At 47.5% G+C, this 20558-nt stretch overlaps 2 protein-coding genes across 2 annotated transcripts; both read left to right on the top strand.

Annotated features, from left to right (window-relative positions):
* Positions 1–3334: 3334 nt before the first annotated feature.
* ZNF547 (zinc finger protein 547) lies at positions 3335–20329 on the top strand. Its single transcript, XM_050768653.1, has 4 exons — positions 3335–3560; positions 8960–8995; positions 12230–12356; positions 17911–20329. The coding sequence occupies exons 1-4, from the start codon at positions 3354–3356 to the stop codon at positions 18966–18968; spliced, it is 1428 nt and encodes a 475-aa protein (XP_050624610.1). The 5' UTR covers positions 3335–3353; the 3' UTR covers positions 18969–20329.
* TRAPPC2B (trafficking protein particle complex subunit 2B) lies at positions 3435–5198 on the top strand. Its single transcript, XM_050768699.1, has 2 exons — positions 3435–3560; positions 4665–5198. The coding sequence occupies exon 2, from the start codon at positions 4684–4686 to the stop codon at positions 5104–5106; it is 423 nt and encodes a 140-aa protein (XP_050624656.1). The 5' UTR covers positions 3435–3560; positions 4665–4683; the 3' UTR covers positions 5107–5198.
* Positions 20330–20558: the final 229 nt, after the last annotated feature.

The following is a 20558-nucleotide window of genomic DNA, read 5'->3' on the forward strand; positions in this document are numbered from 1 at the left end:
TAAGTGGCTTGCAGACAGAGAAGTTAACAACTTTGGCTGTCAGTTTGTACCTGTGATTTGTGAATACCAAAAAGACAAATACAGAATCTAAGAAAACACATAACAGTCCTGTATACACACAGCAGCTGGCAGCCCTATTCCCAGTGTGTCCCATGTACCTACCATTGACCTGAAACCCAGTTCATACATGCTAATTGAACATTTTGTAGAGCAGTAAATACACATCATCACACAGCTTCCCTATTCATTTTTATTTTTATTTTTTGAGATGGAGTCTCGCACTGTCACCCAGGCTGGAGTGCAGTGGCGCTATCTTTGCTCACTGCAACTTCCGCCTCCTGGGTTCAAGCGATTCTCCTGCCTCAGCCTCCCGAGTAGCTGGGATTACAGGCACCCACCACCGCACCTGGCTAATTTTTGTATTTTTAGTACAGACAGGGTTTCACTATGTTGGCCAGGCCGGTCTTGAACTCCTGACCTCTTGATCTGCCCACCTCGGCCTCCCAAAGTGCTGGGATTACAGGCGTGAGCCACCGCACTCTGCCTTCATTTTTATTTTTTGACAAGTCTTTCCATTTATTATCTTTACTTATCCCTCCAAACAGTTAATAAGCAATGTTTTCAGTAGGAAAAAAGAATTACGGATAGGAGACAGAAGCATAATGTGTCCAAGGTTCCAGCACAGCCAGTCTCAACTTCGTTCTTTGACTTCTCAGACTTTTGCTCAAACTTCACTATAAGCTTGCTTTTTTCCCCTTCACATGTCGCAGATTTCTGTAGGACTATTTCTGCCACTTTTTTTGAATAGCAATATAATCACTGTTAGTCCAAACTGCGCCGTCCTGTAAGCCCTCTGCCATTTCACAGACCTCGGTCAGAGTGAAGCACTCCACGGAGTGAGGGCCTTGAGAAACATCCTGACCAACTGCCTGACTTTCTTATCACATCCTGCTGGGAAAAGGTCCAAGGGAGGTCACTATCACACCCCGCTGGAAAAAAGGCCAAACTGCCTCAGGAACATCTTTTGAACATCCTTCAGCCGGGCGCAGTGGCTCCTGCCTGTAATCCCAGCAATTTTGCAGGCCGCGGCGGGCGGATGGCCTGACCAACATGGTGAAACCCTATCTCTACTAAAAATACAAAAAAATTAGCCCGGCGTGGTGGCAGGCACCTCTAAAGCCAGCTACTCCGGAGGCTGAAGCAGAAGAGTCGCTTGAACTACGGGAGGCGGAGGTTGCAGTGGGTCGAGATCATGCCATTGCACTCAAGCCTGGGTGAAAAGAGCGAGACTCCTCAAAAAACAAACAAACAAACAAACAAAAACCCCACCATCCTCCTGGGCAGCAAGCCATACCCTCCCACCACCCCCACCCCACCTCACCCCACCCCTTACCCCTCTCACCCAGACCTATAATTGCCCCAGCCTGAAAGCGGTGGTGGGTTCTGGCGGTAAGCTAGTTCTCTCCATTGCAGGTCTTGTGCTGGTCATAAAACCTGCATTGCTGTAGAGCTGCCAACTCTCTGCCTTTCTTTAACCCTCGCCTTCCCTTCAAAACCTAACAATCATTATTAATAGATTTCTGTAATTTTCTTTTTTCTTGTTTTCTTTTTTTTTTTTTTTAGACGGAGTCTCACTCTGTCGCCCAGGCTGGAGTGCAGTGGCAGGATCTCAGCTCACTGCAAGCTCCGCCTCCCGGGTTTACGCCATTCTCCTGCCTCAGCCTCCCGAGTAGCTGGGACTACAGACGCCCGCCACCTCGCCCAGCTAGTTTTTTGTATTTTTTTAGTAGAGACGGGGTTTCCCCGTGTTAGCCAGGATGGTCTCGATCCCCTGACCTTGTGATCCACCCGTCTCGGCCTCCCAAAGTGCTGGGATTACAGGCTTGAGCCACCGCGCCCGGCCTGTAATTTTCATTTCACAAGTATTTTCACAATTTCAACTCCCTGTAAAACGATAACTCACTTCTCAGGAAGGAGATAATCTTAGCCGGGCGTGGTGGAGGGCGCCTGTAATCCCAGCTACTCGGGAGGCTGAGGCAGGAGAATTGCTTGAACCCGGGAGGTGGAGGTTGCAGTGAGCCAAGATCGCGCCACTGCACTCCAGCCTGGGCGACAGAGTGAGACTCTGTGTTTTTATTGGGGATAATACGTGCCCTATGTACATACGCTCCAACTGTGGAATGGCACAAAATGTCCTCTCAGGAAATGGCATGTATCAGTCGCTCTCATTTTCAGATAGGATTGAGACTTTTAAAATAAATGTAAAATATTTCAGACATGAAGTAATAAGTATTAATTTTTTTCTTTTTTTTTTTTTTTTTGAGACCGAGTCTCGCTCTGTCGCCCAGGCTGGAGTCCAGTGGCGCAATCTCGGCTCACTGCAACCTCCGCCTCCCGGGTTCACGCCATTCTCCTCCCTCAGCCTCCTGAGTAGCTGGGACTACAGGCGCCCGCTACCATGCCCGGCTAACTTTTTTGCATTTTTAGTAGAGTCGGGGTTTCACTGTGTTAGCCAGGATGGTCTCGATCTCCTGACCTCGTGATCCACCTGCCTCGGCCTCCCAAAGAGCTGGGATTCCAGGCGTGAGCCACCGCGCCCGGCCTGTAATAAGTATTATTAGAATAAAAGCATCGTACTCTTGGTAGGAACGCAATCACTGACTGTACAGACAGTAATGATGTTTTCTTTTGGATCCAGAGGCACAGCTTCACCCTTTCAATCTACGTCGGTATCTCCTGTCATCTTTTGTACAAATTCCCAACCATGTAGTCTTTCTTCGTTCTCTTGGACCAAGCATATTGAAGCTTAATAAACAGAAGTCAAAGCTTAACTGTATGTGTATTTGAAAAGCAACATATGGCTGAGAGGCATGAGTAGAAACAGAGTGCCTTTATGGTATGGGGTGTCCCTTTGGGGGGTGTAGCCACTGGGAACTTGCTGTGCTTCACAATCCGATATCATAGGTCCCTCACATTTCTGTGAGTATCCTAGACCTTACTTCAAGAAAATCTGGTTATGTCGCCTTTAAGAGCAACCCAAGCCCCGTCCTGTCTTTGGAGTCCGGCACTGCGTTTACCAGCTCCCGTGACGGTGCCACCGAGCCTCTACCCGCCATATAAAGCCTGACCAACGCTCTAAGGCAAGTCCAGAAGCAGGGTCGAAACTTCATAACCCAGAAGACACTGCGGTTCTCGGAGGCGCAACTGACCCAATGAAGGTACAGGAAGGAATGTTTGCGTGCGTGCGTGCGTGCGTGCGTGCGCATCGTCGGAGGGCGGGACTTCCGGCGTCCTCCGCGGTAGTTGATTTGGTTCTCTCTGGTGTTTTCACTAGCTCCGGCCTTTGGCGCTCTATGACGTCACCGAAGCGACGGAGCGGAAAAGCGCGAGAAGCGGCTGGGTTCCCTCCGCGCAGAGGCGGTAGTGACACAGGCACAACTGACAGTGGCAGAGGCTCAGCTGATAAGGACTGGGGACGGCGGTGTCCTTGTCTTGCCTTTGTCGCTCCCGCCCCTCTCTTCCCTGGCTGGGCTGGCGGAGTCCGCGCCGAAGAACCTAAGGTGGGTGCCCCATCCCAGGCCCAACTCCGCTCGACTCCTTCCAGTGCTGAAGCCCACAGAAGGGGCCCTGCCGGTCAGGCCCCTTGTCCCGAAGAGGGTGGCGTTCCTGTGTGGGGTCCCCGTATCAGCTGGTTTGATGCAGCCCCAGAGCTCCCCTTCGGGAACCTCAGGTTCAGGGCATGGAGGCGCTGCCGAGTGGGCCGCGTCGGGGAGCCCGGAGTGTGTGTTGTTTCTGCGGGAAAGAGGGTTTTGTGAATTCTCTCTTGGAATGGCAACCTGAGCAGCCAGTAACCATGGAAGGTTGTCAGGGGAGGACCAGTCGGAGGGGCAGGTACAGAGTTAGAACGAGCAGGGTGGGGAATTGACACAGAGAGACCGAGAAGAGGCCACTGCAGTGGATCCCAGAGACTGCACCAGAGCCATGGTAGAAGAAGGGAGATGTGATGGGATTCTGGATAGACCTGGAAGATAGAGCCAACAGGTTTCCCTGCTGTATCAGATGTGTCTGTGAGCAAAAATAGGGAGTGAGGGGCCATTTTTTTTTTTTCTATTTTGCCTGAACATCTGAAAGAATGGAGTTGGGGAAATCAGCAGCATGAGGAGTAGGTTTCATGGAGAAGATCATGGGTTGCAGTTTGGCCAGTGCCATTCTCAGGCGTCTCAAGTGGAAAATGTCACATGGGTAGGGGGACAGAAAGGTCTGGAGTCTACAGAAGAGAGCTGGTGTAGTTTCTTCAAAAGAATAGAGGGTGGCCGGGCGCGGTGTCTCCCGCTGGTAATCCCAGCACTTTGGGAGGCTGAGGCGGGCGGATCACGAGGTCAGGCGTTCAAGACCAGCCTGACCAACATGGTGAAACCCCATCTCTACTAAAAACACAAAAACTAGCCAGGCGTGGTGGCGTGCGCCTGTCATCCCAGCTACTCGGGAGGTTGAGGCAGGAGAATTGCTTGAACCCGGGAGGTGGAGGTTGCAGTGAGCCAAGATCGCGCCACTGCACTCCAGCCTGGGCGACAGAGCAAGACTCTGTGTCAAAAAAGGTGCAGAGCACGGGTCTCTTCCGCGGAAACTGACATTGCGTTTCCGTTGTCGGCCTCCCGCTGCAGGAGCCATATATTGAAGACCATGTCTGGGAGCTTCTACTTTGTAATTGTTGGTCACCATGATAATCCAGTTTTTGAAATGGAGTTTTTGCCAGCTGGGAAGGCAGAATCCAAAGACGACCATCGTCATCTGAACCAGTTCATAGCTCATGCTGCTCTCGACCTCGTAGATGAGAACATGTGGCTGTCGAACAACATGTACTTGAAAACTGTGGACAAGTTCAACGAGTGGTTTGTGTCAGCATTTGTCACCGCGGGGCATATGAGGTTTATTATGCTTCATGACATAAGACAAGAAGATGGAATAAAGAACTTCTTTACTGATGTTTATGATTTATATATAAAGTTTTCAATGAATCCATTTTATGAACCCAATTCTCCTATTCGATCAAGTGCATTTGACAGAAAAGTTCAGTTTCTTGGGAAGAAACACCTTTTAAGCTGAATGCAGAAAATTCCAAAATAAATGATACCACCAGAGTGGTGTATACTCAGGAATGTGTACATTGTAAGTTACTTGATTAAATAGCTTGGAAAACTTTTGTGTATTCTCAACTTATCTAAACTTAATGAAATTCCTTTTATATTTAAAAATAGTACATTCTGTCTCATGTCACATATCAGTAGATCAATTGGTATTCCCTTGTGAACAGTGTTATTTATAAAGAGCTCGTTATCAATAATAATGACTTTTTTTCTTTTTCTTTTCTTTTTTTTTTTTTGAGAAGGAGTTTCGCTCTTGTTGCCCGGGCTGGAGTGCAGTGGCACGATCTCAGCTCACTGCACCCTCCACCTCCTGGGTTCAAGCAATTCTTCTGCCTCAGCCTCCTGAGTAGCTGAGATTATGGGCTCCTGCCACCATGCCTGGCTAATTTTTTTTTATACTTTTAGTAGAGACGGGGTTTCACCATGTTGGTCAGGCTGGTCTTGAACTCCTGACCTCGTGATCTGCCTGCCTTGGCCTCCCAAAGTGCTGGGATTACTCGCGCCTGGCCATGAAATATTTTTGCTTAAAAATTGGGAATAAGCTTTTCTTTCCTTTTTTTTTTTTTTTTTTTTTTTTTTTTTTTTTTTTGAGACGGAGTCTCGCTCTGTTGCCCAGCCCAGGCTGGAGTGCAGTGGCGCGATCTCGGCTCACTGCAAGCTCCGCCTCCCGGGTTCACGCCATTCTCCTGCCTCAGCCTCCCGAGTAGCTGGGACTACAGGCGCCCACAACCACGCCCGGCTAATTTTTTGTAATTTTTAGTAGAGACGGGGTTTCACCGTGGTCTCGATCTCCTGACCTTGTGATCCGCCCGCCTCGGCCTCCCAAAGTGCTGGGATTACAGGCGTGAGCCACCGCGCCCGGCCTTTTTTTTTTTTTTTTTTTAGATAGTCTTGCTCCTGTCATGCAAGCTGGAGTGCAGTGGCACGATCTTGGCTCACTGCAGCCTCTGCCTCCCGGGTTCAAGCAATTCTCCTTCTTCCCAAGTAGCTGGCATTACAGCCATATGCCTGGCTAATTTTTGTATTCCTAGTAAAGACGGGGTTTCACCATTTTGGCCGGGCTGGTCTTGAACTCCTGAACTCAGGTTATCTGCCCACCTCAGTCTTCCAGAGTGCTGGGATTACAGGCGTGAGCCACTGTTCCTGGCTGGGAATAAGCTTTTGACTTTCCCGATTCAGATAGGTTGATCTTTTGTTTTTTTCTGAGATGGAGTTTCGCTCTGTTGTCCAGGCTGGAGTGCAATGGCACTTGGCTCACTACAACCTCCGCTTCTAACTTCAAGTGATTCTCCTGCCTCAGCCTCCCAAAGTGCTGGGATTACAGGTGTGAGCCACCATACCCAGCCCAGATAGGTTGATCTTAATGTAACAATCCAAAACAAATGTCATAGTCAAGATTTGGTAGCTAGATTTAAAACTAAAATATTCTGCAGTTGGGAGTGAAATGTGTTAGCACATATGTGGACGTTATGCATTTAGAGATGTTATACAAATGTATAGGCAGTATACACAGCACTACTCAAGAAGCCAAAGAAACACTTGTGCAGTGCTATGTGTCACATGTTTGCTTCTGCCAGAGGGTAGGAATAGTGATCCTGCTATAATGTGAGAACCTGAATCATGTTTGTAACATAGGAGGCTGGGAGCAGTTCCAGGCCACAGTGAAGTGTGTTGCTTCTGTCACTTTATATTCTTTTATTTCCTTTCCCTCAGACAGTAAACTGTTGATACCCGTACTTGTAAAAGTTGTAAGGCAATTTTTAGGATTGTTGTCAAAGAAAAGCTTGGATTACATTAACATTTGTACTCAGTCTTTTAGGCAATACATCAGAGGGGGCTGGGAATTGTGTCTGTGTTCCTATGATAAGTAGATCTTACTGTAAAATGGTAAATGTTCATTGAAAAGCAAGTAATACAACCTGTGCTAATTGGGAGCACTTGAACACTTTTGTTCCATTCTGAATAACTTTTGAGCAAGTAATTCTAAGCTTTGTCTTGTATCCTTGTGTAAAATTGCTACCATCATTTTCACCCTATTTGATTTCTTAAATAAAGATGTTTGTTCAAGAAAAAGAAAAAGAATAGAGGGTGTAGATTGAACTGGGTCCTGAGGATCCAATTTGGTAGGGAGGTCTGAAGATCATTGCCTGTGAGCTATGTGGTGAGGGAGGAGAGAGCTGATACTTGGGGTTCAGACCATAGGTGGAGCCATAAGCTGGACACTTACTTTAGAAAGGCACAGACCTGCCATAGGAAGGATTTTGTCCTCTGCCTAGAAAAAGGGAGGCATGGGCCGGGCGCGGTGGCTCAAGCCTGTAATCCCAGCACTTTGGGAGTCCGAGACGGGCGGATCATGAGGTCAGGAGATTGAGACCATCCTGGCTAACACGGTGAAACCCCGTCTCTACTAAAAAATACAAAAAAAAAAACTAGCCGGGCGAAGTGGCGGGTGCCTGTAGTCCCAGCTACTTGGGAGGCTGAGGCAGGAGAATGGCGTGAACCCGAGAGGAGGAGCTTGCAGTCTTGCAGTGAGCTGAGATCCGGCCACTGCACTCCAGCCTGGGTGACAGAGCAAGACTCCGTCTCAAAAAAAAAAAAAAAAAAAAAGAAGAAGGGAGGCATGGATGGAATAAGGAATGGGCTTGGGATGGAGACTAAAGTTTCAGATGGTTTATATTCTGCACCTATAGGCTTGACTGACCCTCAGGGCCACTCTTTGTAGGAAAAGAAAAAAGTTATCCAGGCTAGTGGAGCAGCTGGGTTCTAAACTAGAGCACTGCGTTTTCCCCTTCTCCACATATCAAGGCAAGATTGGATGATCTGCCCCAGTCAAGGTCTCCCAGCAAGCTCCCCTCAGAGCCTTATATAACAGGCAGGCCTGGTTGCAGAGTGGACCAGTAGCTGACCGACCTGCTCAGCCCCTCCCTACAACTCATTAAGAATGTATGAGGCCGGGCGCGGTGGCTCAAGCCTGTAATCCCAGCACTTTGGGAGGCCGAGGCGGGTGGATCATGAGGTCAGGTGATAGAGACCATCCTGGCTAACACAGTGAAACCCCATCTCTATTAAAAATACAAAAAAAATTAGCCAGGCGTGGTGGTGGGTACCTGTAGTCCCAGCTACTCAGGAGGCTGAGGTGGGAGAATGGCGTGAACCTGGGAGGCGGAGCTTGCAGTGAGCCGAGATTGCACCACTGCACTCCAGCCTGGGTGACAGAGCGAGACTCCGTCTCTCAAAAAAAAAGTATGAAACATTTACTGGTATAAACACTAGCCAGTGTCCTTCTAAATGTGTACACATAGGTAGGCAGTTAGAAGTGAAGCTATTCGTTGATTTAAATTCCTGCAAATACTACATAATTGATTTGACCCAAATTTGCCTATAATTATCAACATACCATGGAAAATTTTAGTATCATATCCTCTAAAATTTTAAAAGCTAAAACATACATCTGTTTTTGAAATTCTACTACATCATTTACACTGAAAACATATAGTAAACCATTAGTCCAAGAACAATGATAGCTGATACATATGATGAGCTACCAGTGTTTGACACCGGTAAGAGTCCTCTGGGGTGGGAGCCATTCTTACAACCTATTTACAGATGAGAGCACTGAAGCTCCAGCAGGTTCAGTTCTTTCTAGAGTCACAGTGCTACTAAGAGCCAACGCTGAAGTCTGAGAAGCTGAGTTTATACAATCAACTTGAGATCAGTTTGCTTTAGGGTAAGGAAGAAGAGATGGTGGTCCAACTCTGCCTGTAGGATCTTCCCATGGTTTCCCATTTCTCATGGTTTCCCTCTTCCCTCAGGGCCCCCTGGCGATGGCAGAAATGAACCCAGCACAGGTGAGTAGAGTTTTTTCTACCTTTCACCTACCAGTTATCTCATAGATGGTTTTGGCACCTCCATATAAAGAAAAGTGGTGTCCTGAGACTCTTTCTCTGTCTTTTTCCCTCTCTTATGTCTGAAAAGTGGGTGGTTCCACCAGTTCTAGTACCTTAAATTAGGTCTGGGATTTTTGTTTGATTGTTTGAAGTTTATTGTGACACCTTATCTGGATGGCCCTGGATTATATGGAGTGGTTCTCATTTTTGACAACTGACGTGGTAACATCTGTCAGAGTGTCATGGGCACAAGATTAAGAATGTTTCAATGTTTGGAGGGGAGACTGAACTGGATTTTTAGTTAACTGCAAGTGTCTGTTATATCAGATAGGAATAGGGAGCAGAGTGGGAGGTGGCTAGAGACACACGAACATCAGGCCTGGAATGACAGCCTAGGTCCTGGGTCTCTAAGGGAGGTGGTAGATGGGGAAGATTTGAAGCAGAAGAGGGCAGTGATAGGACCCTAGCTTAAGGAACTTTCTTTGGCTTCTGAGGAGGACAGACTGTGGAGATGAGGGTAATGGCAGGGAGATCTGAGAGGATGTTCCTGCAGCAGTCTAGGTGGATGTTGGTGGTAACTTGTCAAGAGTAGTGTTGGCTTCAGGATGTGTTTTGAACTGGAGCTGCCCACATTTTATGATGTAGAGAGTGAGGCAGCTGGGGAGGTAGGATAGAAGGAGAATCAGGAGTGGCCCCATGGTTTTGTTTGGAATTATAGATGCTCCATTAGCTATGACGGGAGAAGTCAGCAGTAGAAGGAATTTTCAGAGTGAGTATGAGGAGTCAGTGTTTGTTCAGGCCACAGATGTCTCAGAGACTCCTGGTGGAGGAGTTCAGGTTGGAGACGTCCACACCACAGTGGCTGTCATATGGACCAGGATGAAGCCGTGGATTCAGTTTAGGTGACAGCATCTCTAGGTTATGGTGGCAGTGCTGTTTGACGATAGAGAATTGGAATGGGGCATGAGACCTGGGTCTCTTACTGGGTACGTGTGTGGTGGGGGGCAGTCACTAGACAAATGAGGGAATGGAGTGTTTGTGGGGATGAGTGTATGTGAGATGGTGGGGTATAGGAGTGAGAAAGGCTTCTGAAGGAGAGTGGACATGATGGGGTTGATGAGGGGGTAATAGGGTGAGGTTGGAGAGTTGCTAAGCATCAGTTGGATTGAGGTGAGCATGGGAGTTATATTAGTCCATTTTCATATTGCTACAAAGAACTACCTGAGACTGGGTAATTTATGAGGAAAAGAGGTTTAATTGGCTCACAGTTCTTTTTCTGTTGTTTGTTTATTTTTGAGATGTGGCCCAGGCTGGAGAGCAGTGGCATAATCTCAGCTCACTGCAATCTCTGCCTCCCAGGTTCAAGTGATTCTTCTGCCTCAGCCTCCTGAGTAGTGGGGACGACAGACTCACACCACCACGCCCAGCTAATTTTTGTATTTTTAGTAGAGATAGGGTTTCACCATGTTGGCCAAGATGGTCTTGATCTCCTGACCTCGTGATCCACCTTCCTCAGCCTCCCAAAGTGTTGGGATTACAGGCATGAGCCACTGTGCCTGACCCATAGTTCTTTAGGCTTAACAGGAAGCATAACTGGGAGGCCTCAGGAAACTTACAATCCTGTGTCCATGAGGCAGGACACAGCTGAGAGTATGTGAAGTCCTCACATGGTTGGTTTGGGCTGCTGACAGTGAACTGAGAAACAGGGGCATGTAGGGAACCTTCAAAGCAGGGCTTTGGGCTGCCCCCGGTGCTAGGAGACTTTGGTGTTCTGGGGCAGGACTGGGAGTGAACTGGATGCTGAGCGTATTTGCCGTGCACCACCTGGTTTCCATGTGCAGAGTGGCCTGTTAGGAGGTGAAGGAAATGCTTGTGGTGTGGGCTGAGAGGTGTCTGTGGAATTGACAGGAGTGGAGGTGTGAGAGCTGGGATTGGAATGCTGACCAAAGACTGATGTGAATGGAGGCCCCAGGCCCTGCCCCTGGTAGCTCAAGGGAGGAGGATGAGTCTGAGTTTGGTTGTCTTGGGAGGCAAGATCTGGGTGACCCCATGGACTCTGGCTGGCAGGAGAGGATGGATCCCCCATGGGAGGCCCACATTCCTTTTCTACCTTATCTTCCATCTGTTTCCTCTGTGCTAGACACAGTGGCCAATGGAAATACGGAGAGAAAAGTCACTTGTGCCACCTGGATGTTGTTTGTCTGCCACACTGACTGGGAGGGTGTGGAGGAGACTGAGGAAGGAATGGAGGTGTAGGGGAGAGGGATGAGTTCCTGGAGAGAGAAATGTAGCAGTGATTGTACCCACTGGGTTTTTTCTTTTTCTCTTTCTTTTTCTCCTTTTTTTTTCTTTCTTTTTTTCCTTTTTTTTTTTTTTTTTGTGATGGAGTCTCGCTCTGTTGCCCAGTCTGGAGTGCAGTGGCACGATCTTGGCTCACTGCAACCTGCACCTCCTGGGTTCAAGCAATTCTGCCTTAACCTCCCAAGTAGCTAGGACTACAGGCCTGTGCTGCCATGCCCAGCTAATTTTTGTATTTTTAGTAGAGACGGGATTTCACTGTGTTGGCCAGGCTGGTCTCTAGCTCCTGACCTCAGGTGATCTGCCCGCCTCAGCCTCCCAAAGGTCTGGGATTATAGGCATGATCCACTGTGCCTGGCCCCCATGGAGCTTTCATTTATGGATGTGAGTGAGTGATGCCAGGGACAGGCCAATGACACTGAAAGAAGATATTTATTCCTTACGTTTCCCTAAGGAGGGTGCACACCACATTACACGGGGCCACATGGTGAAGTGCCAGATTTGGTCAGGAGAAAAATTGCCATGAGGAGAGTTGAGTTTAGTCCACAGATGCTCTTGGGATTTCAAAGGGAAACAAGGCAGGGCTGGGTGTCAGGATAGTTTGGCTAGTTTTAGTAATTCCAGGTCACCTGGGCTATTGGGACTGTCCCTAGTTGAGCAGTACCTGTCCCTGGGTTGATTTAGAACATGGGAAATAGTGGCTTGTTTGAGAAAGTTAGAGATGGAGGTGGTTCAGAATATGTGCCCAGGATGGTAGGGGAGATGGAAACACATTTGGCTGTTAGTTTGGCCCTGTGTTTAATGGGTGGTAAATATAAGTAGAAAATAAATAGAGAATTTAAGTAAATACAGCTTGAAAAGAAGCTACTCATGTATTCATCTCTCCCAATTTGGCAGGGCCGTGTGGTCTTTGAGGACGTGGCCATATATTTCTCCCAGGAGGAGTGGGGGCACCTTGATGAGGCTCAGAGGTTGCTGTACCGCGATGTGATGCTGGAGAATTTGACCCTTTTGTCCTCGTTAGGTAAGGCCTTCATACTTGCCCAGTGTCCTGGGTTGGGCTGTGTTGTCTCCTTTTACCTGAAGGTGGCTCTGCGTTTCCCGCAGTGAGACCGTGGGTGCTGCTGCTTTTCCTTGTTTCCTGACATATGTTCTATGAGAGTCAGGACTGGGCTGTGTGCTGTGTGCTCCCTTTTTCCTAGCAGCCCCATCCCCTGCTGCTCCGAGGCTTGCAAGAAAGGGCTCAGGATCCAGAAATGTTGAAGTTGACATAGAGACCCACTGGCCCTGAGTTCTCATCTAACGCATGGGACCTCTGTGCTCTGTTGTTCCCTTGCTCTTGCCAATATTTCTTGGTGCCTTCTTGTTCCTGGAATTTCTGGCACTGACCTGATCACTAATTTGATGAAGCACTGGCTTGATTGTGCAGGATGTAGAAATCTTCTGTGAAGTTCTGGTGATTATAGAATGTGGGATATCATCAGGTGGTCTCTCTGGGTGTGTGCTTGTCTCTTTCTGTGTCTTTCCCCTAGGACTGGTCTCTTTCAGGTCTCACAGACTGTCACCTTAAGCAATGGGGAGGGCCCTGGTACCCAAGAGGGTGGATATTACTCCCTGAAGGGCTGTAGAGACTCAGAGGGACATGATCCTGGTTCCTGGGAGTTGGGAAAAGGTGTAATATCACAGGTTGGGTCATACCACACTAGGAACCTGTCCTGTGACCCCTGTTGTTTAGTTCAAGACCGGTTGCCACAACTCACTCTTCCTTTCCTTCCCGCATTGTCATTTCTACTCTGACTTCTAATCCCTGGCTTCCACCTGTTACCTATTCTCTTCGACTGCTCCCTTTGCAGTGCCCTCCAATGCATGACCTGTACTTGAGGTGAGGTCTGCATGTATTTGTCAGTCGTCCCTGAACGCCATCTCCTCTGTCACAGTCAGATCTCTCTGGGTTTAGACACAGCCTTCTACACACTGCTCACTAGTCACCAGCAGCCATGGCTTGTGGAAGGCCATTTGCAGAGAAGTGATTTGGAGACCCTCTTTCTCCTCTCTGCACTGTACCCCTCTCTTGTGTTCTTACCTATCATCAGGGCTCTCCCATTAGGGGTATTTGCCAGGTCCAACTCTGCACAGCAGGCCTTCTTCTCATTGGCCTTCGTGTTTGTATTACTTCGTTCTCACTCTGCTATTGGGAAATACCCAAGACTGGGTAATTTCTAAAGGAAAGAGGTTAATTGACTCACAGGTCCCCATTGCTGGGGAGGCCTCAGGAAACTTACACTCATGGCGGAAGGCAAAGGAGAAGCAGGCATCTTCTTCACAGGGTGGCAAGACAAATGAATCCAAGCAGGGGAAATGCCAGACACATAAAACCAGCAAATTTCATGAGAATTTACTCAGTTTCGTGAGAACAGCATGGGGGAAACTGTTCCCATGATTGAGTTATGTCCACCTGGTCCCATGCTTGACACATGGGAATTACTGGCATTACAATTCAAGATGAGATTTGGGTGGGGACACAGAGCCTAACCATATTATTCCACCCCGGCCCCTCCCAAATTTTATGTCCCTTTCACATTTCAACACCAATCCTGCCTTCCTAACAGTCCCCCAAAGTCTTAATTCATTCCAGCATTAACCCAAAAGTCCAAGTCCAAAGTCTCATCTGAGACAAGGCAAGTCCCTTCTGCCTATAAGCCTGTAAAGTCAAAAAGCAAGTTAGTTACTTCCAAGATATAATGAGGATACAGGCATTGGATAAATGTACCTATTCCTAATGGAAGAAATTGGCCAAAACAAGGTCTACAGGCCCCATGCAAGTCCAAAACCCAGCGAGGCAATCATTAAATTTTAATGCTCTGATATTATATCCTTTGACTCCCATCTCTCACATCCGGGGCACACTGATGCAGTAGGTGGGCTCCCTCCCACTGTCTTGGGCAACTCTGCCCTTGTGGCTTTGCAGGGTATAGACCCCCTCTCAACTGCTTTCATGGGCTGGCATTGAGTGTCTCCGGCTTTTTCAGGCACACGGTGCAAGCTGTTGGTGGATCTACCATTCTGGGGGCCGGAGGACAGTGGCCCTCTTCTTATAGCTCCATTAGGTAGTGCCCCAGTAGGGAGTCTGTGTGGGGGCTCTGACCCCACATAACCCTTCCTGCAGTGCCCTAGCAGAGGTTCTCCATGAGTTCCACCCCTGCCGCAAACCTCTGCCTGGACATCCGGCATTTCCATATATCCTCTGAAATCTAGGTGGAGGTTCCTTCCCAAATATCAATTCATGACTTCTGTGCACCCACAGGCCCAACACCATGTGCAAGCCACCAAGGCTTGGGGCTTATACCCTCTGAAGCAATGGCTGGAGCTGTACCTTGCCCCTTTTAGCCATGGCTGGAGCTGAAGCAGCTGGAATGCAGGGCACCATGTCCCAAGGCTGCATAGAACAGGGGGACCTAGGGCCAGCAGCTGGGAGGCAGGGCTCCATGTCCTGAGGCTGCACTAAACAGTCTGGGCCAGACCCATGAAACCATTTTTCCCTCCTAGGCCTCTGGGCCTATGATGGGAGGGGCTGCCAGGAAGGTCTCTGACAGGTGTTGGAAACATTTTCCCCATCATCTTGGTGATTAACATTTGGCTCCTCGTTACTTATGCAAATTTCTGCAGCAGCCTTGAATTTCTCCCCAGAAAATGGGTTTTTCTTTTCTATTGCATAGTCAGGCTGCAAAATTTCCAAACTTTTCGGCTTTGCTTCCTCTTGAACACTTTAGCACTAGACATTTGTTCTGCCAGATACCCTAAATCATCTCTCTCAAATTCAAAGTTCCACAGATATCTAGGGCAGGGGCAAGATGCCGCCCGTCTCTTTGCTAAAGGATAGCAACAGTCACCTTTACTCCAGTTCCGAACAAGTTCCTCATCTCTGTCGAAGACCACCACAGCCTGGACTTCATGGCCCATAGTGCTAAATCAGCATTTTGATCAAAGCCATTCATCAAGTCTCTAGGAAGTTCCAAACTTCCCCACATTTTCCTGTCTTCTTCTGAGCCCTCCAAACTGTTCCAACCTCTGCCTGTTACCCAGTTCCAAAGTCACTTCCACATTTTCAGGTATCCTTACAGCAGTATTTCACTACCTCGGTACCAGGTTACTACATTTGTCCGTTCTCACACTGCTATTAAGAAATACCCTGGCTGGGCGTGGTGGCTCACTCACTCCTGTAATCCCAGCACTTTGGGAGGCTGAGGTAGGTGGATCACCTGAAGTCAGGAGTTTGAGACCAGCCTGGCCAATATGGTGAAACCCCATCTGTACTAAAAATACAAAACTTAGCTGGGTATGGTGGCAGGTGCCTGTAATCCTAGCTACTCGGCAGGCTGAGGCAGGAGAATCACTTGAACCGAGGAAGTGGAGGTTGCAGTGAGCTGAGATCGCGCCACTGCACTCCAGCCTGGGTGACAGAGCAAAATTCTGTCTCAAAAGAAAGAAATATCCAATATTTGGCCAGGGTTGGTGGCTCACGCCTATAATCCCAGCACCTTGGGAGGCTAAGGTGGACGGGTCACTTGAGGTCAGGAGTTTGAGACCAGACTGGCCAACATGGCGAAACCCTGTCTCTACTAAAAATAACAACAACAACAAAAATTAGCTGGGCATGGTGGCTCATACCTGTTATCCCAGCTAGTTGGGAGGCTGAGACAGGAGAATTGCTTGAACCCAGGAAGCGGAGGTTGCGGTGAGCTGAGATCACACCACTGCACTCCAGCCTGGGGGAAAGAATGAGAGTTCATCTCAAAAAAAAAAAAAAGAAATACCTGAGCTTGGGTAATTTATAAAGGAAAGAGGTTGAATTGACTCACAGTTCTGCATGGTTGGGAGGTCTCAGGAGATTTACCATCATGGTAGAAGGCGAAGGAGAAGCAGGCACCTTCTTCACAGGACGGAAGGATGGAGTGAGTGCAAGCAGGGGAAATGCAAGATGCTTATAAAACCATTAGATCGTGTGGGCGCTGTGGCACACGCCTGTAATCCCAGCACTTTGGGAGGCCAAGGAGGGTGGATCACCTGAGGTCAGCAGTTCGAGACGAGCCTGGCAAACATGGTGAAACCCCGTCTCTACTAAAAATACAATAATTAGCTGGGTGTGGTGGCACACGCCTGTAATCCCAGCTACTGAGGAAGCTGAGGCAGGAGAATCACTGGAATCCAGGAGGTAGAGGTTGCAGTTAGCAGAGATCGTGCCACTGCACTCCAACCTGGGCGGCAGAGCAAGACACAGTCTCAAAATAAATAAATAAATAAAACCCATCAGATCTCAGGAGAACTCACGATCATGAGAACAGCCTGGGGGAACCGTCCCCGTGATCCAGTTAGTTTCACCTGGTCCCACCCTTGACACGTGGGGGTTATGGAGATTACAATTCAAGATGAGATCTGGGTGGGGACGCAACGCCTAACCGTATTGTTCCCACACCAAACCGAGGGTGGGGCTGCTTATTCTCGCAGCCCAATAATGAGATGCAGATGAACTGGGAAAATAGAGTTTTTATTTCCGTAACCAATTACAAGGAGAAGGCCTGGAAATTATTGCCAGACCGGCCGGGCGCGGTGGCTCAAGCCTGTAATCCCAGCACTTTGGGAGGCCGAGACGGGTGGATCACGAGGTCAGGAGATCGAGACCATCCTGGCGAACACGGTGAAACCCCGTCTCTACTAAAAAAATACAAAAAACTAGCCGGGCGAGGTGGCGGGCGCCTGTAGTCCCAGCTACACAGGAGGCTGAGGCAGGAGAATGGCGTAAAGCCGGGAGGCGGAGCTTGCAGTGAGCTGAGATCCGGCCACTGCGCTCCAGCCCCGGCGACAGAGCGAGACTCCGTCTCAAAAAAAAAAAAAAAAAAAAAAAAAAAAAAATTATTGCCAGACCAACTCAAAAGCACAAAGTTTTCCAGAGCTTATATACCTTCTAAGCTATTTGTCTACATGTAAGTGTGCATTCTTCTAAAGATGTAAGTGATTAACTTCTCTATAACCAAGATCTGAGTCTTGAAGACCTTCCTCTGGAGCCTCAGTAAATTTACTTCATCTAAATGGGTCCAGGTGCTGGAGTGATTACCCTTGTCTCCTTCTAAATCATGGAGGTTTGGGGAGTTTCTTTAGAACCCCAATAAACTTATTCACAGAGGCCTGGGGAGTTTCTTCAGACCTCCAATAAAACATATTTAAAACGTATTTAATCCTAAACGGGTCCTGTTAAGAATTCCTTCGTGATCTTGTCGTCCTTCAAGGCCCAGGAAAGGCCTAGGCAAAACTCTTGGTGGACTTTTGTTACACTCCAGCCTGTGCATGAGAACACTGGCACTATCAGCCTTTAATCAACTTAACCAGTCAGTGCTGAAACCGTTGTCATGGAAGCCTGCCTGCTCAGCTGTTAGGGAGACCTGGCCTGCCACAGTACCAGGGTTCATGCCTGTCACCAATTCCATGATCATTTTCATGGGGTGTCTGACTGACATTTGTGATGGGGTTGCCTCCGCTCATCACAGTCAACATGCACCTCACCAGCATTTTTATTCTTACAGGTTGTTGCCATGGAGCTGAGGATGAGGAGGCACCTTTAGAGCCAGGTGTTTCCGTAGGAGTGTCACAGGTCATGGCTCCAAAACCCTGTCTATCTACCCAGAAGACGCAACCGTGTGAGACATGTAGCTCACTTCTGAAGGACATTCTGCGTCTGGCTGAGCATGACGGATCACACCCCGACCGGGGACTGTACACGTGTCCAGCACATCTTCACCAGCACCGAAAGGAGCAGATTAGAGAGAGACTTTCCAGAGGGGATGGAGGAAGACCGACATTTGTGAAGAACCACAGCGTTCACATGGCAGGGAAGACCTTCTTGTGCAGTGAATGTGGGAAAGCCTTTAGCCACAGACATAAACTTGCTGACCATCAGAAAGTCCACATGGGAGAAAGACCTTATAAGTGCAGCAAATGTGGGATATTGTTCATGGAAAGGTCCACACTCAATAGACATCAGAGAACTCACACTGGAGAAAGGTCTTATGAGTGCAATGAATGTGGGAAGGCCTTTCTTTGTAAGTCTCACCTTGTTCGTCACCAGACAATCCACTCTGGAGAAAGGCCTTATGAGTGCAGCGAATGTGGGAAATTGTTTATGTGGAGTTCCACACTCATTACACATCAGAGGGTTCACACTGGAAAGAGGCCTTATGGTTGCAGTGAATGTGGGAAGTTCTTTAAGTGCAACTCAAACCTCTTTAGGCATTACAGAATTCATACAGGAAAAAGGTCTTATGGTTGCAGTGAATGTGGGAAGTTCTTTATGGAGAGGTCTACACTCAGTAGACATCAGAGAGTTCACACTGGAGAAAAGCCTTATGAGTGCAACGAATGTGGGAAATTCTTTAGCTTGAAATCTGTCCTCATTCAGCACCAAAGAGTTCACACTGGAGAACGGCCTTATGAATGCGGTGAATGTGGGAAGGCCTTCCTTACAAAGTCCCACCTCATTTGTCATCAGACAGTTCACGCTGCAGCAAAGCAGTGCAGTGAATGTGGGAAATTCTTTAGGTATAACTCCACACTTCTCAGACATCAGAAAGTCCACACTGGATAAGGCCCTTATGAATGCAGTGGATGTGGGAAAGCCTTCAGTCGCCAACATATTGTGGCTGGACAACAGGCAGTACACACTGGAGAAGGACTGAGTGTCATGAATGTGGGTAATTATGTAGGTACAGTTCTCCAATCGCTATGTATCAGATAATTCACACTGCAGAAATGTGTGTTCAGCAAACTTGGGACATTATTTTGGTTTGACTCTCATTAGTCATAGGAGAGTTTACACTGAAGAAGAGTCTTTTCAATAAAGTAGAAAGTGGTAAAGATTCAACATGGAAGATTGTACTTACTGGGCTTCAGAATATCCACACTAGTGAAAGTCTTCTGAGTACAGCAAATGTGTGACATTATTTTGCTACTACTTCGCACTACTTAGACACCGGTAGTTCACACTGGAGAAGGGCCACATATATGCCTTGAATGTAGCCAAGATAATGAACAACACCCAGAAATCTCTGATTTAGCAATGAGAACTAGTATCATATGTTTTTTTAAAAAACAATGGTAAAGTACGTGCCACATCAAGTTTGCCATCTTAACTGTTGTCCTGTTTAATACTTGAAGTACATTCACATTGTTGTGCAAATAATATCCTGAACTCTTTATCTTGTAAAATGAAACTCTATAACCATTAAATAACAACTCATTCCCACATTTCTTCAGTCCTTGGCGACAACCATGCTAAAGTCATTATGAATCTGACTATTCTTGGTACTTTACAGAAGAGGAATCTTAGAGTGTTTTTCATTATTTTTTTTTTCACTTAGGATAATATCCCCAAATTTCAGCCATGTTTTAGCATGTGTCAGAAATTTTAAGGCTGAGCAATATTTCATTGTTGGCATTTGCCACATTTCCTTTATTTATGACATCTATTCATGGACACTTGGGTTACTTCTACCTCTGGCTATTGTGAATGTTGTCCCTACAAGCATAAGGGCACAAATATCTCTTCAAGTCCCTGCTTTCAGTTCTTATTGGGTATACCCAAAAAAGTGGAACCGCTGGATCCTGTGGTAATTCTAACTTGAATTCTCTGATGAACTGAGAAACTTTTCCATAAAACTTGTACCGTTTTACATTCCTAGCATTTCACAAAAGTTGTGATTTGTCCTCATTCTAATCCATAGAAGGCAACATTTCTAACAAGTTTCTAGGTGATTTTGTTGTTGCTGATGCAGGGACTACATTTTGAGAACTGCCCTATCCCATTTCTAGTACAATGCAGATATTCTGTAAATACCCCTTGTTTCTATGTTCTATCCTGTGAACCTTTTCATTTTGTTAATTTTTCCCAATGTTTACAACCAGGAAATAGCTTGTCATCTTTGATATAAAATAGAAATATTTGCAAAATACCAATTGCATTCTGTAGCCCTTGGATCCGTTTCTACCCCAATCTATGTAGATATTTAGTGGCATATAATCTTGTGTGAGAATACCTCATGGTAAGAATACACTTTAAAGGATCTTAAGTAAGGTCCCAAAATAACAGCAGTTTCCCTGTGGACCTCCCCTCCACCCAGGCCATCCAGTCCCAACGACTGTGCTCTCACTGCTGCTTTCCAGGTGTGTACCTGTCATG

The sequence above is a fragment of the Macaca thibetana genome, chromosome 19, assembly GCF_024542745.1.
Source record: "Macaca thibetana thibetana isolate TM-01 chromosome 19, ASM2454274v1, whole genome shotgun sequence".
NCBI lineage: Eukaryota > Metazoa > Chordata > Mammalia > Primates > Cercopithecidae > Macaca > Macaca thibetana.